Source organism: Spermophilus citellus, assembly GCF_964194105.1.
Source record: "Spermophilus citellus genome assembly, chromosome: 1".
NCBI lineage: Eukaryota > Metazoa > Chordata > Mammalia > Rodentia > Sciuridae > Spermophilus > Spermophilus citellus.
In genome coordinates, this window is record NC_138182.1 from 244,544,769 (window position 1) to 244,569,838 (window position 25,070).

A 25,070-nucleotide genomic window follows, 5' to 3' on the forward strand; every position below is an offset into this window, starting at 1 on the left:
TGCTGGGTCAAGTGGTGATTCCATTCCCAATTTTCTAAGAAATCTCCATACTGCTTTCCATATTGGCTGCACCAATTTGCAGTCCCACCAGCAGTGTATGAGTGTACCTTTTCCCCACATTCTCGACAACACTTATTGTTGTTTGTATGCATAATAGCTGCCATTCTGACTGGAGTGAGATGAAATCTTTAGTCACTCTATAGGTTCTTAATCAAGAAAACAATGATCCTTAATGCTAGGCACTGCAATAGACATAATCAATGCACAGCAAATAATTCTAGATTAACTCTAAGCACTGCAAAACACACTTAATCATGATAGGCTAATGACAGACATTCCCTCTGCACACTAAGTTCAAAAGTCTTAAGCCTTAGGCTTTAGGTCCACCAGATGTACACTCACTCAGACCGCGGTGACCAGGTTTGGAACCAAGGCAGGCTCTTCCTGGCGTGGAGTGGTCAGCCTGTTGAGGAGAGAGTCTCCCTGTTGAGGGAGAAGTTGTGGCTCTCACCAGGGTCCAGATGAGGCGGTAAAGTTTGGAGCTGTTAGGATCACACAGAGGATCAGGAAACGATGACAAGTGATGGGATGTCAGGTCCTCATCAGGTTCTCCAGCTCAAGTGTATACTTGTTTCGGCTGCCTGAATCCCTGTTCACTAGCTCTATTATTCATACTAAATTTTGGGGCTTTTGATCCCCCCTTTCAATCCTTATCAGCTACCACTGGATTTCTTCATGACATCATTTACCGTGATGTCAGAAACATCTGGTCTGGTGGTATCCACCCTGATCTTCTTGCTTTTCCCTCTCATCAGGCAAGGACAGCCTGCCAGGGGCTTCACTCTGTTTATCAGGGTGAGGGTAAGTAACTTATCTGAGGCCATACTGGAGGGCTCTGTGGGTGTACCTGGTAAGACTGCAGGTTTCAAACTGGAATTTTTAAAATGGAGTTACTTAGGTTCAGGCCTGAGGCCATCCTCACAAGTAGGCACATTTTGTGATTTGTGCTTTATATCTTTGTAAAAGAGGGTAAATTATAAATAAAGATACCAATTGTTAACATCTGTATCAGTTTAATTTTTATAAAGCAACTTTCATATTATCTTTTCTGGGCTTCACTCTCTCTCTTTGACTAGAACACAGAGCAGGGATTATTAACATCCCCTTTTTATTGATTAGGCAACTGAGATTTAAAATATGCTCTATGGTATGAAATATGATATGTCAAGAGCTTTGTAATGTTTTGAACAACTAATAATAAAAATAAATAAATAAATAAAATATGCTCTATGGTCCTCCTGGGAATGTGGCAGGGAGATTGCTGTTATTAAAGAAAAAAATTTTTGGATACTTATTAAAACATAATTTTAAAATTGTTTTGACGCTCTTGGAGATGAAACTAGGCTTGGCACATGCTAGGAAAGCTTACTCGAGGGGCTGGGGATGTGGCTCAAGGGGTAGGGCGCCCGCCTGGCATGCGTGCCGCCGGGGTCCGATCCTCAGTACCACATACCAACAAAGATGTTGTGTCCCCCGAGAACTAAAAAAAAAATAAAAAATAAAAATTAAAAATTCTCTCTCTCCTCTCTCACTCTCTCTTAAAAAAAAAAAAAAAGAAAGCTTACTCAACCACTGAGCCACATTCCCAGCCCCCTTGATGAAGCATTCATTAAAGTCCATTGTAATAGCAGTTCTAACTGATATGGGGGGGGGGGCGGGGGAGAACTGAGCTAAACTCAGAAAACAGCAAAGACAGCTGGAGACTTATAGCCAAGAAACAAGTGGATGGAAAATTACTAGGAGGAGAAGAACATCAAAGGCAGGGGGATTCTTAACAAAGGCAGGCCAAGAATTTATACATCACAGGCGGGGGAATAAAAGAAATATCCTCAGATATCAAGTGTCAAAATACCAAGAGTGATCAGGCGTCAGGATGAGAGGATGACTTAGCAGTATTCTGCTAGGACAGAAAGGAAGGCCATCGTACAGAGAAGCCTAACTAAAATTCGGTCACGGAGAATCTTTGTCACCCTCTACTCAGACCTCTTCATTACCCATTTCCAAAGAAGAACAGAGGGGTGGCAGGCAGCCGAGGCTCTGGGATCATGGACCCGAGGCCTGGTTCTCCACTGAAAGCAGAACTGCCTAGATCACCAGCAGAATGCGCAGGGGAGCAAAGGCTCCAGACCCTGCTGCATTCACGCCTGCCCCGCCAGCCGGGACTCAACCTCAGGGCGGCCCCCGCAGGTCGGCAGGGCGGGGCCGGCGCGCTGATTGGCTGCCCGCCCCGGCCGGGGTTTCCCCGGCCCCGCCCTGCCGCGCTCCCACAGCCTGCGAGGCCGCGCGCTGGATGGTCCGGCGCTGCCCGGCGGGTGGGGCCCCAGCCTGCGTTCCTGCCTCCCTACCGGTCCTCATCCTTAAAGCACGAGTCCCCACGCCCCGCCTGTTGGAGAGGGCGCCGGGATCCGCACTGCGAGCAGTCGGGGCAGGCCAGGGCCGACCGAACAGGGCCTCGGGCGACAGGGCTGCTGCGGCCGGCACGCGAGTGCCGCGGACCCGAACGAGTGTTTGCGGGAGCCGCGAGGGGAGGGGTCCCCGGCGCCATTGCTAGTGACCGGAGCTCCGCCGGGCTCCAGTCTGCCCTCCGCTGTTCTCCTCCGACCGGGAGGGGCTGTGGCCAGTCCCGAGGCCGGGCTCGAGAATCCGGTGCCTCGGCCGTCCGCCCGCAGCTTTGTCCGCCGCCTGTGCGGGGGGGTCCGGGCCGAGACCATGTTTGACAAGACGCGGCTGCCGTACGTGGCCCTCGATGTGTTGTGCGTGTTGCTGGGTACGTACGCGCTCCGGGCCGAGGGGCGTGTGCGCGCGGGCCCGCGGTGGGGTGCGCCAGGGTGTGGGCCGGGGTCTTTTGGAAGAGGACTGACTGCTGCAGTGCCGAGGACTGGCAAGGCTGGGGGGTGTGTGCCTGACGCGCGCGTTGCAGCGGGGCGAGACGCGGGGGCGGCTTCTGCAGCCCGGGACCCTGCTTTGCAACCTGCACCCTGGCCCCCGCGTGACCTCCTGTCTGTCGCCCGCGGGTATGCTGAGCCGGCCTCTGCTTGGACGCTGTTCACGCCTCTGCGCTCGGTGCCTTGCTGCTGTCCTCTGTTTCCCGGTCCACTCTAGCTGGCAGGGTGGGCTCCTCCCTCTCAACTCAGAGAAACCTGGTCGCTGGCTCCTCAGGTTCTGTAGCGAAACTGGAGATTTGATGCACTAGGGCTTCTCAGTAGCAGGCGCCAGTGCCTGGCTTATTTTACTTGTGGGAAGCAGTTAAATTTTTTGGCTATAAAAGGCTAGAACGTTTCTAATTAGAAGGTGTTGCCAGGTTGTAAATTGTCAGGTTGCATATGGGGATGAGGATGCCAAGTTTCTACCTATAGTTCTGAAGAGGCTTGCTTTTAGGGGAATGTATCTCAGACCTGCTGTTTCTTTTTCTGCTCAAACCTTGCCATGGTATAGCGCTTCCATTTCCTATGACAGCCCACAAGAAGCACTAGACATTCTTAAGCTGCAGCACATTTGGCGAAGTTTTCCTGATTGGACAACTTCTGTTCTGGGTTTCTGATTGTCAGGTGCTTCTTCCTGTTGAGGAAGAATTGGAATCATCTGGATAAGGGTGAGGCGTTGGAAGGAGTTGGTTTCACCTTTTAAAATATATATTATGGAAAGCAGCTATGTTGTGAATTATGTGTGTTATGGAAAACAACAAGATCTGCTGGAGCTTTGGGTAGTCCGACTCATGTTTAAGTAATCTAAGTAGTACTACTGGCAAATTCCCAGGATCTGAGATGTCTGTTTTTTAGCATCCTAGATGCAAATCTGAATAATAGCTTTTCAGAGAAAGGAAATTCCCCTAGTTTTAATCCAATAGTTTCTGAGTATTCTATTCTCTTGCTTCAAACTTGACCTTTTAGGTGCTTGCGATATTGTCTAATCCGTTTAAATTTGACAAGATTGTTTTTATAGACAAAATTTCTTTTTGTTATCTATATATCTATATGTGTGTGTGTGTATGTGTATATATATATATGTATGTATATATATATATATATATATATATATATATATATATATATATATATTTATATTTTTTTTTTTTTTTTTTTGGTTACCAGGACACCTACTTTATAGGTCCATGGTGAATTTTAGGAATTAAGCTTAGGAGAGGGGAATACAGTTTTGGAACAGTCTTTATAGAAATAGTCCTTTCAGATGTCAGGGCATAGTAATTAAAATATATTCAGATTTATTCATTTGTAATGAAAACTTTACCTTTGCTAAAGATGCTACATTGAAAATATACTGTGATGTATTCTGTATCAGTGGAACTTGGTTAAACTTCATTTATATTTAGTGAAGGAAGAGGAAAATGTTCAGTCAGGAATTTTGGTAATCTCAGTCTATTGGATAACATCCTTCATTGCTATATATTGTGTAATTTTTATGTATCAACTGTACCCTTTCCTGCCTACTGGGAGTTATTAATTTATAAAGCATGATTTTTTTTTCTCCCTGTGGACCTAACACTGATGAGTAGGGATGAAACATACATACTGCTCTTAGATAGATGAAACTAAAGTTATTAAACACAAAGCCATATGGTAGATCTGTATTAAAAAATTATGTAGAGTGGGGGAACCTATAAGCAGTATAACTTTATAAATTTCAAGTTCTTGTGGCATATATATATATATATACATATATGTATATATATACATATATATATATATAATTTTTTTGGGGGGGTAACAGGGATTGAACTCAGGGCCACTCAACCACTGAGCCACACCCCGCAGACCTATTTTTTGTATTTTATTTAGAGATAGGGTTTCACCTAGTTGCTAAGCGCCTCACCATTGCTGAGGCTGGCTTTGAACTCGAGATCCTCATATCTCAGCTTCCTGAGCCACTGAGATTACAGGCGTGTGCCACCACATCTGGCCTATATTTTTAATATGATGCATACATCACATAATTGTCCTATTAGAGGTTAATTTTAGTGCTACATTGACCTGGCAGTAAAGTAACTATGATGACTTTGAAAAAGACATTTGAAATGTTTTGGTGGTTTTGGAAAAAGTTTTCTTTGAGGACTTATGCATTTAGTTTAAAATACTTCATGTATTTGAAACATATTTATCTGTTTTCATATTACTGAAATTTCTTTTGAAGTATATTAAGTGTATTGTAAAGATAAGGTCAGACTTCCCTTTTCCTAAATAGAAAGTGATTTTTTTGTACTGACTTAATTAGATAGGTAAGATGACATTAGAGTTAACATCAACTCTCCATTATAACAGTGAGTAAAAGCAGTGGTCCAGAAGATTGAAAAGTTTGTCATGCCAACTTTTGGAAGACATATTTATAGCAAACTTATCCTTTCTAGTAGAGTCTAAGTATCATATTAAATTTGGTTTTTATTCACCTCACTGACAGCAGGAGGTTGGCTGCCTAAAATCATGGCAGCTTGAAAAGGGTTATTAACTTTTTCCTTTTTCTGTGAGGCATTCATAGGTAGAAGTTGACTACCAACAAAAAGATGATTAAGCACTTCATAAGTACAGGGTTATGTGAAAATGATTCATAATTATAATGTGCATATGTTCCAGATTCTGTTAATGACTACCCGAACATTGTACAGTATATCCATTTTAATGATATTATGTGTTTTTCTTACATAAGTGCTTATAATTTTACCAAGGATGATGCCTGTTGATGTGATCAGTAAATATGCCTCTCTCTCTTGGGGGGTGTGTGTGTGTGTGTGTTGTCCCTAAATCATCTTTATTATCAGTGTGAAACATGAATTCTCTATCTGAATTGTTAGCTCCTTCAGGAAATCTGGTAAGCCCTTGGAAAAAGAATGAGCATTTTGAAAGGTTAAGTATATTTGACTCCTTTCTGAAATGAATCATAATCTTACCATCTTTCCCTAGTTCTTTTGATGATTGATAATAAAGGCCATATACATTGAGCACATGAGAAAAGTTGGTCTGCAGACAATGATGGTGGGCTGATACTGTTTTAGCCCAGTTTATTAAGGCATGTACAGAATATAACTTGTTAGTTAATTGCTAAAGGTCATTCCATATTTTAGCCACCATGCCATTAGGCAGCCAGTTAATTGACCCTGAGTCCTTTAATTGATTCAGTGCGCATTGAAAGGCCAACTTTGTATTTTGTTAGATACTAGTGATACAAAGATGAATAGACAGTCTCTGGACAAATAAGAGGTTATAATATGTCATGATAAGTTTAATAATGCAGGTATGGAATAGGTACCTTTTGAGCAGAGGAGCAGAGAAGGGCCTTATCCTAGGTGTATTCCATTTATAGAGAGATGGCTTATCTGTTTTCTTTTAGAGATGCAGAATGTCAGAAGATGCCTAGAATTACTTGTAGACTTACTTTCTTTCTTTTTTTTTTTCCCAACTTGACCTAGGGCATTAGGAACCTAAGTAAGTACCTATACTTATGACTTATTTGCAGGCAGTTTCATGTTGTCTACAAGATTTAGGTGGAACTGGCAAAAGCTATATATCTGTGTTTTGCTGGGTGGTGATCATTTGGAATACCTTTCTGTGTTACCTGTTCTCCGTTTGCCCTACCAGCTCTTTTCTCCACCCTGCTCTGTGCTCTGGGAAGAACTTACATGGGCTATGTCAATTGAGCCCTTGTCTTGGTTTCTAGTTGGCTTTGGCCAATGTGAGGGATATCAGCAGGAGGCCTGGAAGAGCCACTTCACTCCTGCTGGATTTTGGATGTTCTGAGTAGGTCACATTCCTATTCAGTGGCCCTTTCTTCCAGTCAGCTACAGAGATCTTTATGGGTTCTGGTAACCCTTCTCTTGCCTCTTCAGACCTAGAGATGATAATGACTTTCAGGTGTTGCCATCTGAAGATATAGCATTGTCCTTTGCTGCTTTCCCCAAATCCTGCTTACACCTTTTAAAATTCTCCCTTCATTACATTCTCATGAATATATCAGGTAGTGTGCTTCTTTTTGCTAGGACCCTAACTGATAATACTCATCTATGTGCAGAACAGATTTGATACAGCCTCTCTCTCTGCACTAGACATCAACTACAGCTTCCCTTAGTAGCAGATGCAAACAGAAGCCCATGGATGCCAGTGTTGGCTTTCTCAGGAGGGAGGGGTTTGAGTTACCCCCAGCGTGCTCTAAATGTTGTATCACCATTATGCCAAATCAAAGTCAATATGTATAGAAAAAAATCTGGCAGTAATAACATAACCAAGCCAGGTGGTTGTGGAACCCCTGCTACTATTAGTAATTATATCATACTGATGACATATGTCATTATCATAATGCTGACATCATTCTATGCAACTAATATGCCCTAAGGAGTTGTTCCTTTCCCAACTCCCAGTTTGGATTCCTTTCAGGTGACTTTAGGGGAGGGGGGTGGTGGTGGTGGTGGTGAAGATTTTGAAAAAATTTGCTTTTGTTGAATAACCTCCAGCATTTTGTGCTTTCCCTTTTCTCATAACATTTGTTCATTCATCCACTCATTATTTAGTACATACTTATTGACTATCTGATGGGTGCTAGACATTGTTTAGGCACTGAAGATAAAAATAAGCCAGTGAACCAATAGGACACAGTGCCTATGCTGACTATTGGGCAGTTCAGTTCTACTAACTTCAATTAATGAAACTTGATTCTGATAAAAGTTTGTTGGTTTGTTTTCTGTATATCATTTAATTTTTCTCTTCTAGCCATAAAAGGAAGGAATTGAAAAAAAGTTTGTTGAACTGGCTATTTGTTGAATCAGACTTTTTTCTTCCTTTAAGTGAGCATTTTGGAACAAAGTAGAGGCCTGGATTATAACTATTTGGCCCTACTTGTTTTATACAGTTGAGTTTTAACTTAAATTTACCTTGTTTGGAATAGAGTATGGAAATATTCAGAGAACTTTCCTCATATATTTTATGAAATCTAAATTCTTCCTTTATATTCTCTTTGAATAACATACTTTTGGAAACTCAGAGACATGCTATGAATCTTAATCTCTTTCTCATTTAGTCATTTCTGGCTGAGCTGTACCAAAATTTTTGATATGTTGTTCACTTTGGGGAATTATTCTGATTTTTTTTGGATAAGAAATTTAAGTTGAGGTTGTTAATATTTACCCTACTAAAAAAGAAGTTGGCAACAAAAGTGACTAAACTTTCAAATTTTAAGTGAACCATATGTTTGTGTTTTGCTGTGTGGGAATCACTTGGAGTACCTTTCTGTACATTTTCTCCATTTGCTTCACCAGATCTTTTTTCTATCCTGTACTGTGCTCTGGGAAGTAGTTTACATGCGCTATATCAGCTGAGCCCTTGCTTTTTGGTTTCTGGTTGGCTTTGGCCAATATGAGGGACATCAGCAGGAGGCCTGGGAGATCTGCTTCCCTGCTGCTAGATTTGGTGTTGCTGGAGATGTTCCCAATTCTGTGAATAGGTCACAATTCCTATTGATATATATGTTTATGAAGTAAAATAATCCTTTATAATCCTACCATCTATAGCATGATAATTGCATCAGTAGAAATAATATCAGCTAGTTTTGTGCTAGGAACTTTAAAACGTTTCCCACTAGTCCTCATGGAATGCTTTTGAAGCCTAGTGTTTTATCAGTTATGTGTGAAACCACATATATGGGTCTTCATCTGGTGGTATTCCAGGCAAGGTGGAAATTGATCTGTATAGATCTGTGGTAGAATATACTTAGACAAATGGAAAAACTGTTACTTTATGCAGTGATAAGTCCTGAATTTCAGCTTACTCCAGAAAACAGACTTAGCTGCACCTTTACTATTTTTTTTTGCCGAGGTCTTGGAAATGATTTCTCCCTTGTAAAAAAGTAGAGTTATAGTCCTAAGACATTTGAATGAACATAATTTTACATTCTCACTTATGTAAATTCTATCATTTGAATTCCTCTCTGTAGTTCAGCAAGCAGCAAAAAAAAGCTATTGTGTTATACCTCTTCATACCTTTTCTTTCTCTTATCCTTGTTTTTCAGATATTTGTTTTAACACATATTAACCTGAAATTGTTTTTATGTTGTATGAGCTCAGTGTTAACTTTTTAAAAGTATTTGAGTTTTCAACATCTTTCCTTTAATTATTTATTGAGCATACATTAAGTGCTTACTATAATAGAAAATAACTGTGAAAAAGGTAAGTTCTCTGTACTAAGAGATAATAATTACTGAGGCTATGAAAGAATTAAAATAGGGTTATAACAGTGAGACTTTGGGGGATGATAGTCTCCAGAAAGGCTTCTCTGAGGAAGGGAGATTTGAATTGAGAGCTACTTACATTGAGATTTAAGGATGAAAATGAATTGGCTACGAGGAGCTGGGGGAAATTTCCAAGCATAGGGGAGAGCAGGTGTTGAAGATCAAAGGAGGAAAGGGCATTTCATAATAGAAAAGAAGCCAGTTTTCTGGCTGGATTATTATATGTATCAATAGATTGTGGTATTCATCCATGGCCATCCCCCTCAGCCCTCAGATTGAACCCAGGGTCTCACCCCTACTAGGCAAGTGTTCTACTGAGCCATACTCCTAGCTCTTCCTTCCTTAGTATTCTTTTTTTTATTTTTAGTTTTTAACCTGTTCTAATTAGTTATACATGACAGTAGAATGCATTTTGACACATTGTACATCAGTGGAGCACAACTTCTTCCTGTGGCTGAACATGGTGCAGAGTCACATACCAGTAGTGTAGTCATACATGTATATAGGATAATAATATCCATCTCATTCCACTGTCCTTCCCACCCCCATACCCCCTCCCCTCCCCTTACCTCCCTCACCTCTGCACAATCTAAAGTCCCTTCATACCCCCCTCCCCATTATGGATCAGCATCTGCTCATTAGTGAAAACATTCAGCCTTTGGTTTTTTTGGGTTTGGCTTATTTCACTTAGCATGATATTCTCCAGCTTCACTCATTTACCTGCAAATGCCATTATTTCATTCTTCTTTAAGGCTAAGTAATATTGCATTGTGTATATGGATCACATTTAAAATTTAAAAAATTTATACTAATCAGTTATACATGACAGCAGAATACTCTTCAATTCATTGTGCACAGAGCATAATTTTTCACTTCTCTGGTTGTCCACAAAGTAGGGTCACACTATTCATGAAATCATACATGTACCTAGGATAATGATGTCCATCACATTTCATCATCTTTCCTATCCCCATGCTTCCCCACTTCCCTTTGCCCAATTCAAAGTTCCTCCACTCATCCTGACCCCCCCCCCATTATGGATTAGCACATCAGAGAAAACATTTGGCCTTTGGTTTTTTGGGATTGGCTTACTTTGCTTAGCATGATGTTCTCTAACTGCGTCCATTTACTTGCAAATGCCATAATTTTGTTCTCTTTATATTGCTGGATAGTAGTCCATTGTGTATTTATATCACAGTTTCTTTATTCATTCATCTATTGAAGGGTATCTAGGTTGCTTCCACAGTTTGGCTATTATGAATTGTGTTGCTATAAGCATTGAAGTGGTTGTGTCACTGTAGCATGATGATTTTAAGTTCTTTGGGTAGACACTGAGGAGTGGGATAGCTTGGCCAAATGGTGGTTCCATTCCAAGTTTTCTTTTTTGTGGGGGGAGATACCAGGGATTGAACTCGGGGGCACTTGACCTCTGAGCCACATCCTTAGCCCTACTTTGTATATTTATTTAGAGACAAGATCTCACTGAGTTGCTTAGTACCTCACTTTTTGCTGAGGCTGGCTATGAACTTGCGATTTTCCTGTCTTAGCCTCCTGAGCTACTGGGATTACAGGCATGCACCACTGCGCCTGGCTTCCAAGTTTTCTGAGGAATTTCCATATTGCTTTCCATAGTGGTTGCACCAATTTGCAATCCCACCAGCAATGTACGTGTCTATCTTTTCCCCCACATCCTTGCCAACACTTATTGTTGCTTGTATTCTTGATGATTGATGGCCATTCTGACTGGAGATGAAATCGTAGAGTCGTTTAGATTTGCATTTCTCTAATCGCTAGACACCTTGGTATTCTTAATAGTTATTCGTCACCTTTAATTTTAAATATCAGAATGGATAATTATAACTGCTGTTTATTTAGTGCTCTTTAGATATTATGTAGCCTGTGCGGTCCCTCAATAACTTGCTTCAGGAGGGGTGCTTGGTCATCTCCTTTGGCAGATGATGGAACTGAGGCCTAGAATTGTTGGGAAATCACCCAAGGCCACCCAGCTAAGAAGTGGTATGGTCAGGAATTGGGAAGTGCATTTTTATTTTATTTTATTTTTTTGGTACTGGGGATTGAACCCAGGGGCATTTAACTACTGAGCCATATCCCCAGACCATTTTTATGTATTTTATTTAGAGACAGGGTCTCACTGAGTTGCTTAGGGCCTTGCTAAGTTGCTGAGGCTGTCTTTGAACTCGTGATCCTCTTGCCTCAGCCTCCTGAGCCACTGGGATTACAGGCGTGTGCCACTGTGCCTGGGGAGAAGTGCATTTTTGAGGCTTATAACTTTTGAGTACTGATTAACTAGTCTAGATTGGGAAAGGTTATAATAAATGATAGTGGTGAGGAAGTAGGAGTTGGGAGATTTAGTTGGCTATATAAAAGCAATGATTATTTTAGGTGGCTTAAATATTTTATGACTATCTTTTTATATATATATTTATTTTTTAGGTGTAGATGGACACAACACAATGCCTTTATGTTTTTTTTATGTGGTGCTGAGGATTGAACCCGGGTCCCGCCCGCGAGCGTTCTACTGCTGAGCCACAATCCCAGCCCCTTATGACTATCTTAATCATGTTTAGTTATGATGTATATTCAAGAGTCAATTTCTGCTTACCATAGTTTGAACAAGTATCTACTGTTTAAAAGAGGCACTCTAATTTTTATATTTCAAACTCCTAATAACATCAAGAAATAACTTGTAATGTAACTAAACTGCCCTGTTCAAATAACATGCCCATAGCTTTTTTCTTCAAAAAAGCATTGTTGTTGTAGGCATTCCTGTTAATCTTCACAGGGAAAGAAGACCTTTGCCTTTCTTGTTTTTTGAGTGAATCATGTATACAGTGTTCAGAGTTACCTTTGGTAAGGCATTCCAGCAGATATAGTTAGAACCTTGTGATTCAGTTTTAAGTTGTCACTGCTTGGAAATGTTTCCTGAGTCTTTTTCAGGGTGGGGTGTCCAGAAAAATAACATAGGAAATGTGTAGCAGATGAGCTCTTCAGTTAATTGCTAGCTGTTAAACCATGTGTTGCCTTGCCTTTTGGTTCATTTGTGTCAGCAGCAGGAGACATGGGTTGGCTGCTTCAGTGCTGGAAAGGTAAATGAGAAGAGAAGAACACCATTAGTTACTGAATTCCTATGATGTGCCTTGGTAAATATTTTATATAAACTCAAGTAATATCACAAACTATGAGGTGTATAGTATTAGCTTCATTTTATGCTCTACCACTGGGGATACAAAAATGATTGGAAAAACAAAACCCATGGTTGTCTGAAAGCTTCTTGCTTATGGTAGAAAACAGACACATAAGAAATAATAATGTATATGTTATAGCTTAGCACTGAGATTACCGAGATCAAGTGAGACAAGATCTCAATCCTCAAGAGATATACAGAGCCATGTAAGGGGAGATAGGTAGATATTTTAATGAAGCCTATCTTTATTTCAGCATGGTTTCCCCTGAGATCTTTGCTTTTCTTTACAACAGAGATAATATAAAACTTTGGGAATTTTTACTTTTGGCTAGTTCTGGAAATAATTCCTGTAGAAAGTTTAGAGGATACACATTAAGAGGTGAAAACACTCTTAACATGGGTGCTTAGAAAGTGTGTGGCACATAATAAGCATTCAGATGTTTGTTACAAGAAGGAATAGGCAACATAATTGCATCAACCACTCTTCTGAGATCTGAATTCTAGCTCCATCTGTTACTATGTGTTATTGGAAGGTCACCTGACTTCCTTATGAGTTTCCTCAGTTAAGGAGGAAAAAGTTGCAGCTAATCATGCCTTCCTTATAGCGCTGTGAAATCAGATGAGCTAATGTGTGTGACAATGTATGTGATGTGTTTAGCATAGTCCTGAACTGCAGTAGGCACTCTGCAATTGTTGTTGTCATCATTATCATTATTAATCTGATAAGCCCTTTTGGTACCCTTGAGACACTATGCTTTTTCAATCTGATTTTGTGAGCTGGTGATTTTTTTTTTTTTAAAGAGAGTGAGAGAGGAGAGAGAGAGAGAATTTTTAATGTTTATTTTTTATTTCTCGGCGGACACAACATCTTTGTTGGTATGTGGTGCTGAGGATCGAACCCGGACCGCACGCATGCCAGGCGAGCGCGCTACCACTTGAGCCACATCCCCAGCCAAATGAGCTGGTGATTTTTCTTTTAGAAAATTATTGGTGTAGCCCTAGTGACAGTTTAAATAGCATTGAGGAGGGAATCTGGTTAGTTTTTCAGTTTTCAGTGCCCAGATTACAATGAAAAATGTTCTGATTACTTCTAATCAGTTTTTTTTTTCTGGGGTCATATAACCTCATTGTACTTCTGTGTGAGCAGCATTTCCACAGCTCATTGGCAAGGTATTCAAAAGAAATTTTATGGTTAAAGAGAGAATAGCAAGCCAGAAATAAGAATAAACCAAGGTGTTTGGGAGGTGAGGATAGCATGGCTTGGGTAGTCAGAGCCTAAACTAACTTTAGTACTCAGAGCCTAAATAGACCAGTTGCCTTTATAACTTCTTTTGGTAAGTAAGAATTTATCCTTTCTTCTTTCCACAGTATAAGAAAGGGATGTACATTACAATTACACTCATCTCTAGTTTTCTGGGATAATTCTAATTTTAGATAACCGTGTTCTTCAGAGAGGGTAGCTTGTTAAGTATTGATCAAGTATAATTAAAATTCATACTTTCATAAAATTTTTCCTTAGAAATGATTTTTAAAAACACAAAAATAACATCTCAATTTTGATTTAGAAAATATCCCTAGCTTAGTTAAATCATGTAGCAGAAGCAAGTGACATTAATTGTATTTTACTTTTTTTCAAAGGGCATGGGATAAGAAACGGGAATTTTAAATGTGCTCCTTTCCCAATATTGCCTACGTCTGACCCAATGGCCCACATGGAGAAAAGGTTTCCTGATTCACGATTTTATCAAAACTTGTTAGGCAGGTTATGGGTAATGCTAACTTTGTAGCAAGTTTTGGATATCTACATTAAAACTTACTTTAAAGTGTCAGGCAATATGGGTTAAATTCTAAGTACTGCTGTTGAATATACAAATGAATAGTTCCATTTTATGAAGATAAGTTTTTGCATGGACTTTTCCCCATGCTTAGGATTTGACATTGTAGGTAATTTTTCATTGATTGCTAATTTGTGTAACTTTATTGAAAGAGTTTAAAGTGTAACTTCAAGTTAAAAGCCATTGGTTTGGAAGTCAGGTTCTTATCTTACCTCTATACTCCCTGTAATCTTCATGAATAAATCACATGGCTATTTTATTTATTCGTATTTAAGTTATAATGAAAATAATGACTGCTAGATGATAGTGGTAAATGAACCTCACTTATTAAGGAGAATCAGTTGCTACAGAACGTGTTGCAGCAGTTGACACCAGTGAACTCAGCATAGGAAGACAATGAACACTTGGTGTACAAGGGAATATTTTGAGAAACTGCAGCAGACTTTCAGGATATTAATTATAAATTTAGCCTGACCAAGAATGGGGTATTACTGTCAGCAGAAAATGGGAAAAAGCTGAAGACTGATGCACTTAGGAAGTAGTAATACAGGAAAATGGGCTCCAATATACAAAGTAATGTAGGCCTCTTGCCTGAATTTCTTTAGCCATCTGTAGATAGGCATACAGTTTTATCTATGGCCAAGTAGCTCCTGACATCTTGCAGCTTATTGGGTATTCCTTTGTCAGTTACACTGTTGAAAAATGGTGATACATGTTATATGGAAAAGCCAAACAGAATATAATTTGGTCAGATTCACTGAAGTTTCGGCAAAGAGGATTTCCAATTTTGAAAAATGATAGACATATTTACTTATTGTTCAATTAAACAACAACAAAGAAAAAAACCTCACTTCTAACAGTCCACTAAATATAAAGAGACATTTCTGTGGGTGCAAAGATCTGACACACTAGGGGAATCTCTTTAACACTGCAATCTACCTATGATGTGTAGAATAATAAATAGGAAACCAGACTTTAAAAAAAATGAATTATATAAGATTCTTTTTCTACTTTCCTCAGTACTAGTCGTACTAGTCTTACATTTCATTAGCCAATTTATGATTAGAATGGTAAGACTTGAATGTTACTGAGAGGCTGTAGCTGGCAGGATACTTTATTACTTAGGGTAGGGCATTGGGATGTAGACATTGAACACAAGGAGTTTTGTCTATGCTATAGCCATAGAGACCCAACAATAACTAAAAATATGTGCACCAGAATTCAGATATCATAATACCATGGCCCAAGTTATTTAAAAAAACTTGGCAAAATTGAGTCCTATATAAGAGCCATATTTTTTGCTTGTCATTTAAAACATATTTAAAAGCTTTGAGCTATTTAATAATCATGACTGAAATTTTAACCTCAAGGGAACCTCTAGCCCAGAGGCTCTGATGTGGGCTTTGGCAGAAAAAGTGTTTTTCCTGATAAAAACGGAGACAGAAGACAGTGGAAAAATGAGAAGAAAAAAAATGAAAGAATTTTACCAGGTGGTATGTTCTTGGCTTTTAAGAGGGGTTCAGGAGAGGATGAGGCTTCTTTGAAAGGAGTTGAGGTCACTTGAGAGGATTCATCATGAGGACATGCTTCACAATGGATGAAGTTGCTGTCCAATTAAGAGATTTCAGTGGAGATTCTGATTTTCAGTTTAATAAGGGTATAAGGGTCACATAGCAATTCAAATTTCCTGAAGTAAAGACTTTGTCTTTTAGTTTAGCCAATTAATTAGATCTATATTTAGGATTTTCTAGGAAAAAGAGCAGATCACTGGAAGAACTTTGGAAGAATGTTATAGTTGTTCTTTTTTTCATGTCCTCAGGCATTATGATTAAGAATGAAATACTAGAGCTGGTGGTGCTTGCCCATAGACCAATTACTCAGGAGACTGAGGCAGAAGGATTATTTGAACCTAGGAGTTAGAGGCCAGCCTGGGCAACATAGTAAGACTCCCATCTCAAACCAACCAACCAACAACAGTAACAACAACAACAAAAAAAAACCCACCAGATTAGGAAGCCTGTAATTTCATTGAACATTTTGTAAGCAAAATTGTCAAAGCAAGGAGTTTAAATTTTTTTTTTTTTTGGTTCTGGGGGTTGAACCTTGGGGTGCTTTAACACTGAGCTACATCCATAGCCCTTCTTTATTTTTCATTTTGAGACATGCTCCCTCTAAGGGACTTTAGGAGACTGGCCTCAAATTTGTGAACCTCCTGCTTCATCCTTCTGAATAGCTGTGAAGCATGGGCCACTGTGGAAAATTAAAAAAAAAAATATATATATCAAATGGAATGATGGCAGAAATGTTATAGTTGATATAGGCAATGAAGATGAACTAATACTTGGGCAATAAGGATATAGTACTTTCTGTAATAAAGGATGTAAATGGAAGCTGGGTGTGGTGGCACATGCCTGTAATCCTAGCTACTTGGGAGGCCGAGGCCACGTGATGGCAAGTTTGATGCTAGTCTGGACAATTTAGTGAGACCCCTGTTTCAAAATACAAAATAAAAAGGGCTGGGGGTATAGCTCAGAGGTAGAGTGTCTTCTTTTCAATTCTCAATCCTGGTTAAAAAAAAGGGGGGGGGAGGGGAATATAAATGGAAACTTTTAAAGTGAGCTAGCATTATATCTGCACAAACTCTAATTACTCAAGAGGAGATTGTTGCCCTATTTTAAACAACTTAGAATGCTAGGCTGACTTTCAGTTTCAATAGAATTTTATTAAAATATTTTGTATTTTATCAAAATATGAAACACATTTTTATTTATTTATAATTTATATATGACAGTGGAACGCATTACAATTCTTATTACACATATAGAGCACAATTTTTCATATCTCTGGTTGTATTCAAAGTATATTCACACCAATTCATGTCTTCATACATGTACTTTGGATAATAATGATCATCACTTCCACCATCATTTCTAACTTCATGTCCCCTCCCTTCCCCTCCAACCTGCTGCCTTATCTAGAGTTTGTCTATTCCTCCCATGCTCCCTCTCCCTATCCCACTATGAATCAGTCTCCTTATATCAAAGAAAACATTTTTACTTATTTTTACTTATGTGTAGAAACTTTGCAGAATTAAAAAAAAATTTTTGTTCTTGGGATGCTTAAAAGTTAAGAGTGTGGACTTTTACTTTGGCTGGTAGGTAGAATACCAGATTAGAGCTGGTTTGGATTTAAGATCAGTTAGGAGGCTTTTTGTAATGGTAGAAGTGAGATAATGGTAGTGAGACTAAGGAGATGGTGGTAGAGAAGGATATAAGTAGATAGCGTCTATGAGATTAAGGGTACTCTTCTTGGTGGCAGGTTCAATGTGGAGAAAAGGTATATAGAGAGATGTAAGATAGTTCAGAATTTTCTGACTTACATAATTGGATGGATTTTGGTTCCTGCTAGTCACTGAGCTAGAGAAAACTAGGAGAGAACCTGATTTGATAGGAAGGATATAGTGAGCTTGGTATTGGTCATGTTATATTTAAGATGTCCTTGGAATATGTATAAAGTATGAAGTCCTTAGTTGAATAAATGATTTTAGAGCTCAGAGAAAACTTTTGACTTTTGGGAACCATTGGCATATTTGTGGCAATTGAAGTCATGAGAATTGATGAAATCCCAGGAAGAAGTTATAAAATGAGAAGATGGTCTAGAACTGAGCTTTGAGAAAACTGACATTTCAGATTGGTTGGAAAAAATTAAGACAACCTGAAAAGGAGTGTTTACAAATGAGGAGAGTGTTTCTGGAAAGCCAAGTGGAGAGAGTGGTAACAATGTCTATATTCTGGAAGATCTGTATAAAGACTGGAAAATGGAGTTTGGGTTTAGATACAAAAGATCAGTGAGAGACTTATGTAAAGCCATTTCAGAGTGGAAGCCAAATTGGACGGAGAAACAGGTAGTTGGTGAAGAAAGGGAAATTGCTGGGTATATGTCACTCTTTTAAAGAGTCAGAATGAGAAAGAAGGGAGAATGTGGCAGGTAAGAAAGACACCCAAATACTAGCTGAGTGAATAAGTGCATCATCAACCTTGAGAAAATTTCAAGCATAGAATAATAGAATCATTTCTGAGGAGAATGGAGGAAGATCTGTTAGGGACATCATCTGAAGCACTATACTTATCTTATTATAGGATATAAACTTTTATCCTATAATAAGATATAAATTATAAGATAACCCATACGATAATAGGTTGCCATGGTTTCCTATGATGTGCTGGATGGGAGATGGGAAAATAATTTTTTTTTCTTTTTTTGGTACCAGGGATTGAACTCATGGGCACTTGACCACTGAGCAACATCCCCAGCCTTATATTGTATTTTTTTATTTAGAGACAGGGTCTCACTGAGTTGCTTAGTGCCTCATTTTTGCTGAGGCTGGCTTTGAACTCTAGATCCTCCTGCCTCAGTCTCTTGAGCCTCTAGGATTACAGGCTTGCACTGCCGCGCCTGGCTGAAGAATGATTTTGTGTGTGTGTGTGTGTGTGTGTGTGTGTGTGTGTACTGTGGATAGAATCCAGGGGCATTCTACCACTGAGCTACATCCCTGACCCTTTTTATATTTTGAGAGAGGATCTCGCACAATTGTTCATACTGGCCTCAAATCTGTGATCCTTCTGATTCAGTCTCTCAAATTGCTGGGATTACAGGCATGGACCCCCTGCCAGATGAGAATGATCTTGACAGATAAAGGGAAATAATTTTTTAGGTCAGTTGTAAAGAAATAGTTGAATTCTCCTTTACAGAACCTTCATTGCTAACATCAATGGATTATTTGATACATTGTTTTTCAAAAACTATCATCAAGTGTGGTGGATACAGTTTGAGATTTGGAGCCTGATATTCAAAATTTCAAAATTCTGTTTGCTTCAGGTCACATTGTTGGTTCTTTAGTTCTGCTAAGCTTCAGTTTTTTCACTTGCATAATGGAGAGAATACTGTCTGCTTCCTAGAATTAAATGAGTATCTGTAAATAAAGTCTTTGGTTTTAGTCACTCAACAAACCAATTTATGCCTTTAGTAGCTGTTTATTGTATAGTTCCAGCATTGAATATTTGCTTTTAGCCTTAAAGAAATAATTTGTGGGATATTTTCCTCCTTCAGCTCATGTTCTGTATAAGATGACTTTAGGAATATAAACATACATTTTTGGAAAAATGGATATATGATTTGTTACTATTATAATCATAACTGGTAAAAAGAAATTTTCCAAACTTCTTTGTTTGTATGCTTTATGTTTGTGTGCCTTTAAAAAAGAAAGTGTGTATTTTAAACAAAGTGTACTAATTTAGATATGCCAATTTGGTGACTTCCTGCCAAAGTAAGAGTTTTTATGTTTTTTTTCTGAGATGCTAAAGTTAGTATCACTTTATTTTAGTTTTTAGGCCTTACCATTTGGCATAATTCAGACTAGATATGATGAATTCACATTAACACTTTCAAGAATTAAAATATATTTTTTTTGTTGTGTGGGGGATGTGAACTGTTTTAGGTCTTAGGTCTGAATTTTATTCAGAAGTTTTTCATTTTTTTGTGCTGCTGGGAATGGAATTCAGGACCTTGTGCATGCTAGGCAAGCACTCTACCACTGAGCTACATCCCCACTTCCTATTATAGATTCTTGAATTTTTTTCTACATACATTTTGAGTACTGAGATAACTTATTTTGGTCCCATATTATGAAACCAAGTCAATCTGATTTCCATCAGTATGGTTGCTAAAGCTTAAAGGTTTTAACATTTACTCTCAACTACCACCCTGTACAACTACTTCTGAGGCATTTATGTATTAACCTTTTTTTTTTTTTTTTTGTTACCAGGAATTGAACCCTGGGGGTGGGGGTGGCTTAACCACTGAGCCACATCCTCCACCACCACCACCCTACCCACCCCCCACCCCTAACCTTTTTTTTTTTTTTCAAATGTAGAGACAGGGTCTCACTGAATTGCTAAGAGCCTCACTAAGTTGCTGAGGCTGGCTTTGAACTTGCCATCTTCTTGCCCCACTCTCCTGAGTCTTGGGATTACAGGCATGTGCCACCATGTCTGGCTATGTGTTAACCTTTATTCAAAATCAATATTTATTATTCTTTGGAACATTGACCTTAATGCTGAATGGGAAAAGTTTTTCTTGTGACTTCACTGGTTAAGGAAATTTCGTAGTTGGGATTGCTGAGAATGGAAGTCCCATCACTGGTTCAAAGGGAGATGTAATTTAACTAGGTGTTCTCACCCGAATACAGTGCTTTGTTTTACAAGCTTAAGTAATACATGAATAAAATAATATAGATTACAAATTTTAACTAGACACTAAATAAACTCCATAGAAACCATCCAAAGGGGGAACTTTCCTCTTGATTCACTATCCTGTATTGTCTTCTGTAGTTTGCTGGCTAAAGAGAAAGACAACTTAAATACATATAGTTAATATTTGATAAAGTGTTCCTGTGTATCTGCTAGATTTTCCAAGTTAAAAATACCTTTTTTCAAGCCAGGCATGGTGACACTCACTGTATTCCTAGCCATTCAGAAGGCTCAACGAGGAAGATTGTGAGTTCGAGGCCAGGTTGGGCAACATAGGGAGACCCTGTCTGATCCATCAAACAAATAAACAAAAAAAGACTACTTTTTAAATTAGAGGAACACTTATCTTTTTGTGTGTGTGTATGTATGTGTGTGTGTGTGTGTGTGTGTGGCACTGGGGATTGAAACCAAGGATACTTTCCCACTGAGATATATACCCGGCTCTTTTGTATTTTTTATTTAGAGATAGGGTTTTGATAAGTTAATAATCTTGCCAAATTGTCCAAGTTGGCCTCAAGTCTGTGATTATCCTGCCTCGGACTTCAGAGTTGCTAGGAATTACAGGCATGTACCTCATGCCTTGCTTTATCAAAGGTATATAGTTTATAATATACTTTACTCTTTTGACTTTGAAAATACATGTATTTCATTAGATAAATATGACATAATCCACTTACCCCCATTTTTTAGATATTAGAATCTTGGATGGTATGGAATACTGCCATTAGTAAGTTCTAGGTTAGATTTTTTTCTTTAAGAATAATTATTATTTGATTTCTAAACCTTCTAAAATGAACTGTAATAAATTGGTAAGCTCTAAAAAGCCCATAAAACAAATGATGTAGTAGCTCTTAAAACTGCTGATGTAGTTATCTTCTTACCACAACCCAGAGACCCTTTCAACATTTTGGTTGGGAATCTTTCTGGTGCTTTTAAAATGACCATATACCCACACTTTTTTTTTTTTTTAAACCAAGTTGGGAACTTACTGCATATATTTCTTTTTTGTTGTTGTTGTTTTGAGGTGGAATTTGTTTTGTCATTCAGGCTGCTCCCAAACTCCTGGGCTGAAGCAATCCTACTGCTTCAACCTCCCAGGTAGCAGGGACTATTGCTTTGCTCCTCTGTCTCCATTTTATGTTCTTTGTAAAAATTCCCATAGTTTTCTACAAAATTTTAATGGTTATGTGGTATTTCACTGTAGTTGGCATATGCCACTTTGTCCACACCCTTGCTTTCTTTTTTGGTACTGAGGACCCAGGGGAACTTTACCACTGAGCTACATCCTTAAGCACCCTCTCCCCCCACCTCCCCTTTGAATTTTAAGACAGAGTCTTGCTAAGTTCTGGAGTCTGGCCTGAAACCTGCAATCTTTATAGATTATAGATGTGTGTTTACCTTCATTTTTGAATGTTTAGGTTATTTGCAATTTTGTGCTGTTATTGCTACATACAACATCCTTATAGAAACTTTCAAAACTTCAGATCATCTATCCCAGATCATTTCAGTGTACTCTGTCCTTTTCTGTTTGTATCTCTCTGTCTTCCAGTAGCTCTTTTAACAAAATCAGATCAGGTAGACAAATTATTTTTCTAACAATTTATTGACTATCAGACAACATATTGGTTTATGTAAATTTAAGGATTAGAGACACACAGATTTTATTTTCAGAGACAGTTAATAATATGTGGATTTCACGTTGTGATGGATTTATGTATGTGAGGTGCATGCTCTCAGAAAGAGAGCAGAGAAAAAACATTAGGGAATATGCACTTATTAAACACTCTTAATGTGCCCCCATTAGACACATTGTTGGGCTCTTAGTTTACAAAAGCTTTGGGAGATATGTAAATAATATTTATTTTCTCCCCTAGATGAAGAAATTGAACTCAGGTTAAGAAATTTGCTCAATCTCATTCAAGTAGTATCTGGGAGAATGCCAGAAGTAAACCATGCCAGGTATATTTGACTACCCAACTTGTCTAGGACCCCATCCTGCCACACCAAAGGAAGGAATAGCTTAATAGAAGCCAGAATGGCAAGTATGCATTAGCTAAGTGGATGGGGTGGAGTCATTGCTAGGTCATGTCAAGAGGTCTGAAAGGGTAATGGGAGTAGAGAGGTGAGATGAAGCTTAAGCAAATCTTTTTAGTATTTTTTTAAATTCACATAACAAAATTTACTCCTTTCATGTACAGTTCTATGAATTTTGGCAATTTAGAATTTAGTCATGTAGCCACAATGCAGTCAAGATGCAGAATTGGTTAATTACCCCTCTGAATGTGTCTATTATTCCCTTATTCTTCTCCTTTGTAAATGACTTCTCTCGTTGCCCTCCTCCCTTGGCAACCAATGATTAGTTCTCTATCCTATAATGTCATATAAATGAAATCATGCAGTATATAGCATGATTGGTCTGGTCTCTTTCACTTAATATAATATATTTCTGATTAGACCAGCCATTTATGATGTAAATGTTACTGTACAATTTTGCTGTAGGTTTTTGTCCCCTCTCAATCTGATTACATTATCCTAACTCCAATTTCATGTAAGCAATGTTTTTGTTTTTTTTTTTTGCTAAGAAATGATAAAGTTATAGCCTCATGTACCTGGAAACCTCAGCTAGATTTCCTGGTAAGTGCCCCAGGGAAGGGAAAAATAGGAAAAAAACATCAGCTGTTTTTGTCTCAATCACTGAAGTCATCTCCTTGCCTATTGCATATAGAAATATCACTCCTTGGTATTTATCCTGAAGAATTAAAGTTGTCATATTATAGTGATACATGCATACCTATATTTATAGCAGCATAATGTACAATAGCCCTACATGGAACCAGCCTAGGTGTCCATTAACTGATGAATGGGTAGAGACAATGTGGTATGTATACAAAAATGGAGTTTTATTCCACCATAAAGAAAAAATGAAATTGTCATTTGCAGGAAAATGAATGGAACTAGAGACCATTATTATGTTAAGTGAAATAAGTCAAACTCAGAAGGTTAAGGTTGTATGTTTTTTGTCATTTGCAGAAACTGGAGAGGAAAAGGAAAAGAAAGATGGTGGCAGATTTCATTAAATTCAAAGGAATATTAGTAGAGGAAAGGAACTAAGGGATGAGAGGGATGGAGGGAGGAAGTGGGAAAGTACTGGGGAGTGATAACTGGCCAGTATGTGCAACTGTAAAACACCAACAAAAGATGTGGAAAAACAAGAAGTTTGTACAGAATGTTACTAATGATATGAACTTTGCCAACTTGAGGAGAAGGGCGGGGAGAAGCTGTTACCATGAGGGATTGGAAGGAATAAATGTTGTTCTTGGCCAGTTGGTAGTGTTCAGTGTGTCTTCTGGGAGAGGAAAGAACAGGTAACTACCTCTTCACTTTAATTTTTGTTGGTATATAAATAAATAAAATAAATAATTGAACTTGTTTTTTATTTATGCAGAAATCTCAGAGCCATAGTAAAGTGACCTGCCCTAATAACTCTGAAGATTTTTTTTTTTTTTTTGTACCAGGGATTGAATCCAGTGCATTTACCACTGAGCACCACATCCCCAGCCCTTTTCATTTTTTAAAATTTTGAGACAGGGTCTTACTGAGTTGTTTAGGGCCTCACTAAGTTGCTGAGGCTTTCTTTGATTTTGGGTTCCTCCTTCCTTGGCCTCCTACATTGCTGGGATCAAAGGGTGCACCTCCATACCTGGCTGAATTATTTTATTCAGTGTTGGGAATTGAACCCAGGGGCCTCAGGCATACTAGTAGGCAAGTTTCCTACCACTTAGCTACATTCTCAGTCCTGAGTTTTTCTAGAAAGCTCTTTTAAATATATACTTTTATTTTAAATGTTTTAGTGCACTAAGATACTACAGCATTGAAGACTTTGTAGATAGTTTTTGGCTCCAAACCATGCAGTGTAAAAAACCATTTGTGGTAAATATCACTTTTTCTCCCATTTGTTTCAACTTAAAGAGAGAGAATGATTTTTTTTTTTTTTTTTTTTTTTTTTTGGTACTGGCGATTGAACCCAGAGGTGCTTTACCACTTAACTATTCCCCCAGTCCTTTTTATTATTGAGACAGGGTCTTACTAAGTTGCATAGGGCCTTGCTAAGTTGCTGAGGCTGTCTTTGAATTTGTGAACCACCTGCCTCAGCTTCTTAAAGCCTCTGGGATTATAGGCGTCCACCAACCATCATGCCAGGCCCTACTGAGTGCTTTTTATAATAGAACTGTGTTAGATATAGAGGGGTGGTGGCTGCAAGTCACTGACCAGAATATAGGTGTGTATAAAAGCTGAGGGCATCCTGTTCTTTGCACTCTTGCTTGTTGACAGTATGTATATCATCTGTGAATCCCACCCAGGTGTTCAGTGCACTGATCCCTCTCACCTGCCTCTGGGCTTTGCCGCTTCTCCACCTCTACTGTGCAAAACTCATGG

At 38.7% G+C, this 25,070-nt stretch overlaps 1 protein-coding gene across 2 annotated transcripts in view; it reads left to right on the top strand.

Annotated features, from left to right (window-relative positions):
• Positions 1-2,693: 2,693 nt before the first annotated feature.
• The window catches only part of PLPP1 (phospholipid phosphatase 1), a 97,534-nt gene continuing 75,157 nt past the window's right edge, over positions 2,694-25,070 (top strand). The window contains exon 1 of one of the 2 annotated variants that reach the window (XM_081306690.1): positions 2,694-2,827. In XM_081306690.1, coding sequence (XP_081162816.1) covers positions 2,770-2,827 — 58 coding nt within the window. In that variant the 5' untranslated portion in view covers positions 2,694-2,769. The remainder of the gene's footprint in view (positions 2,828-25,070) is intronic. The other variant, XM_081306689.1, reaches the window with a different exon arrangement.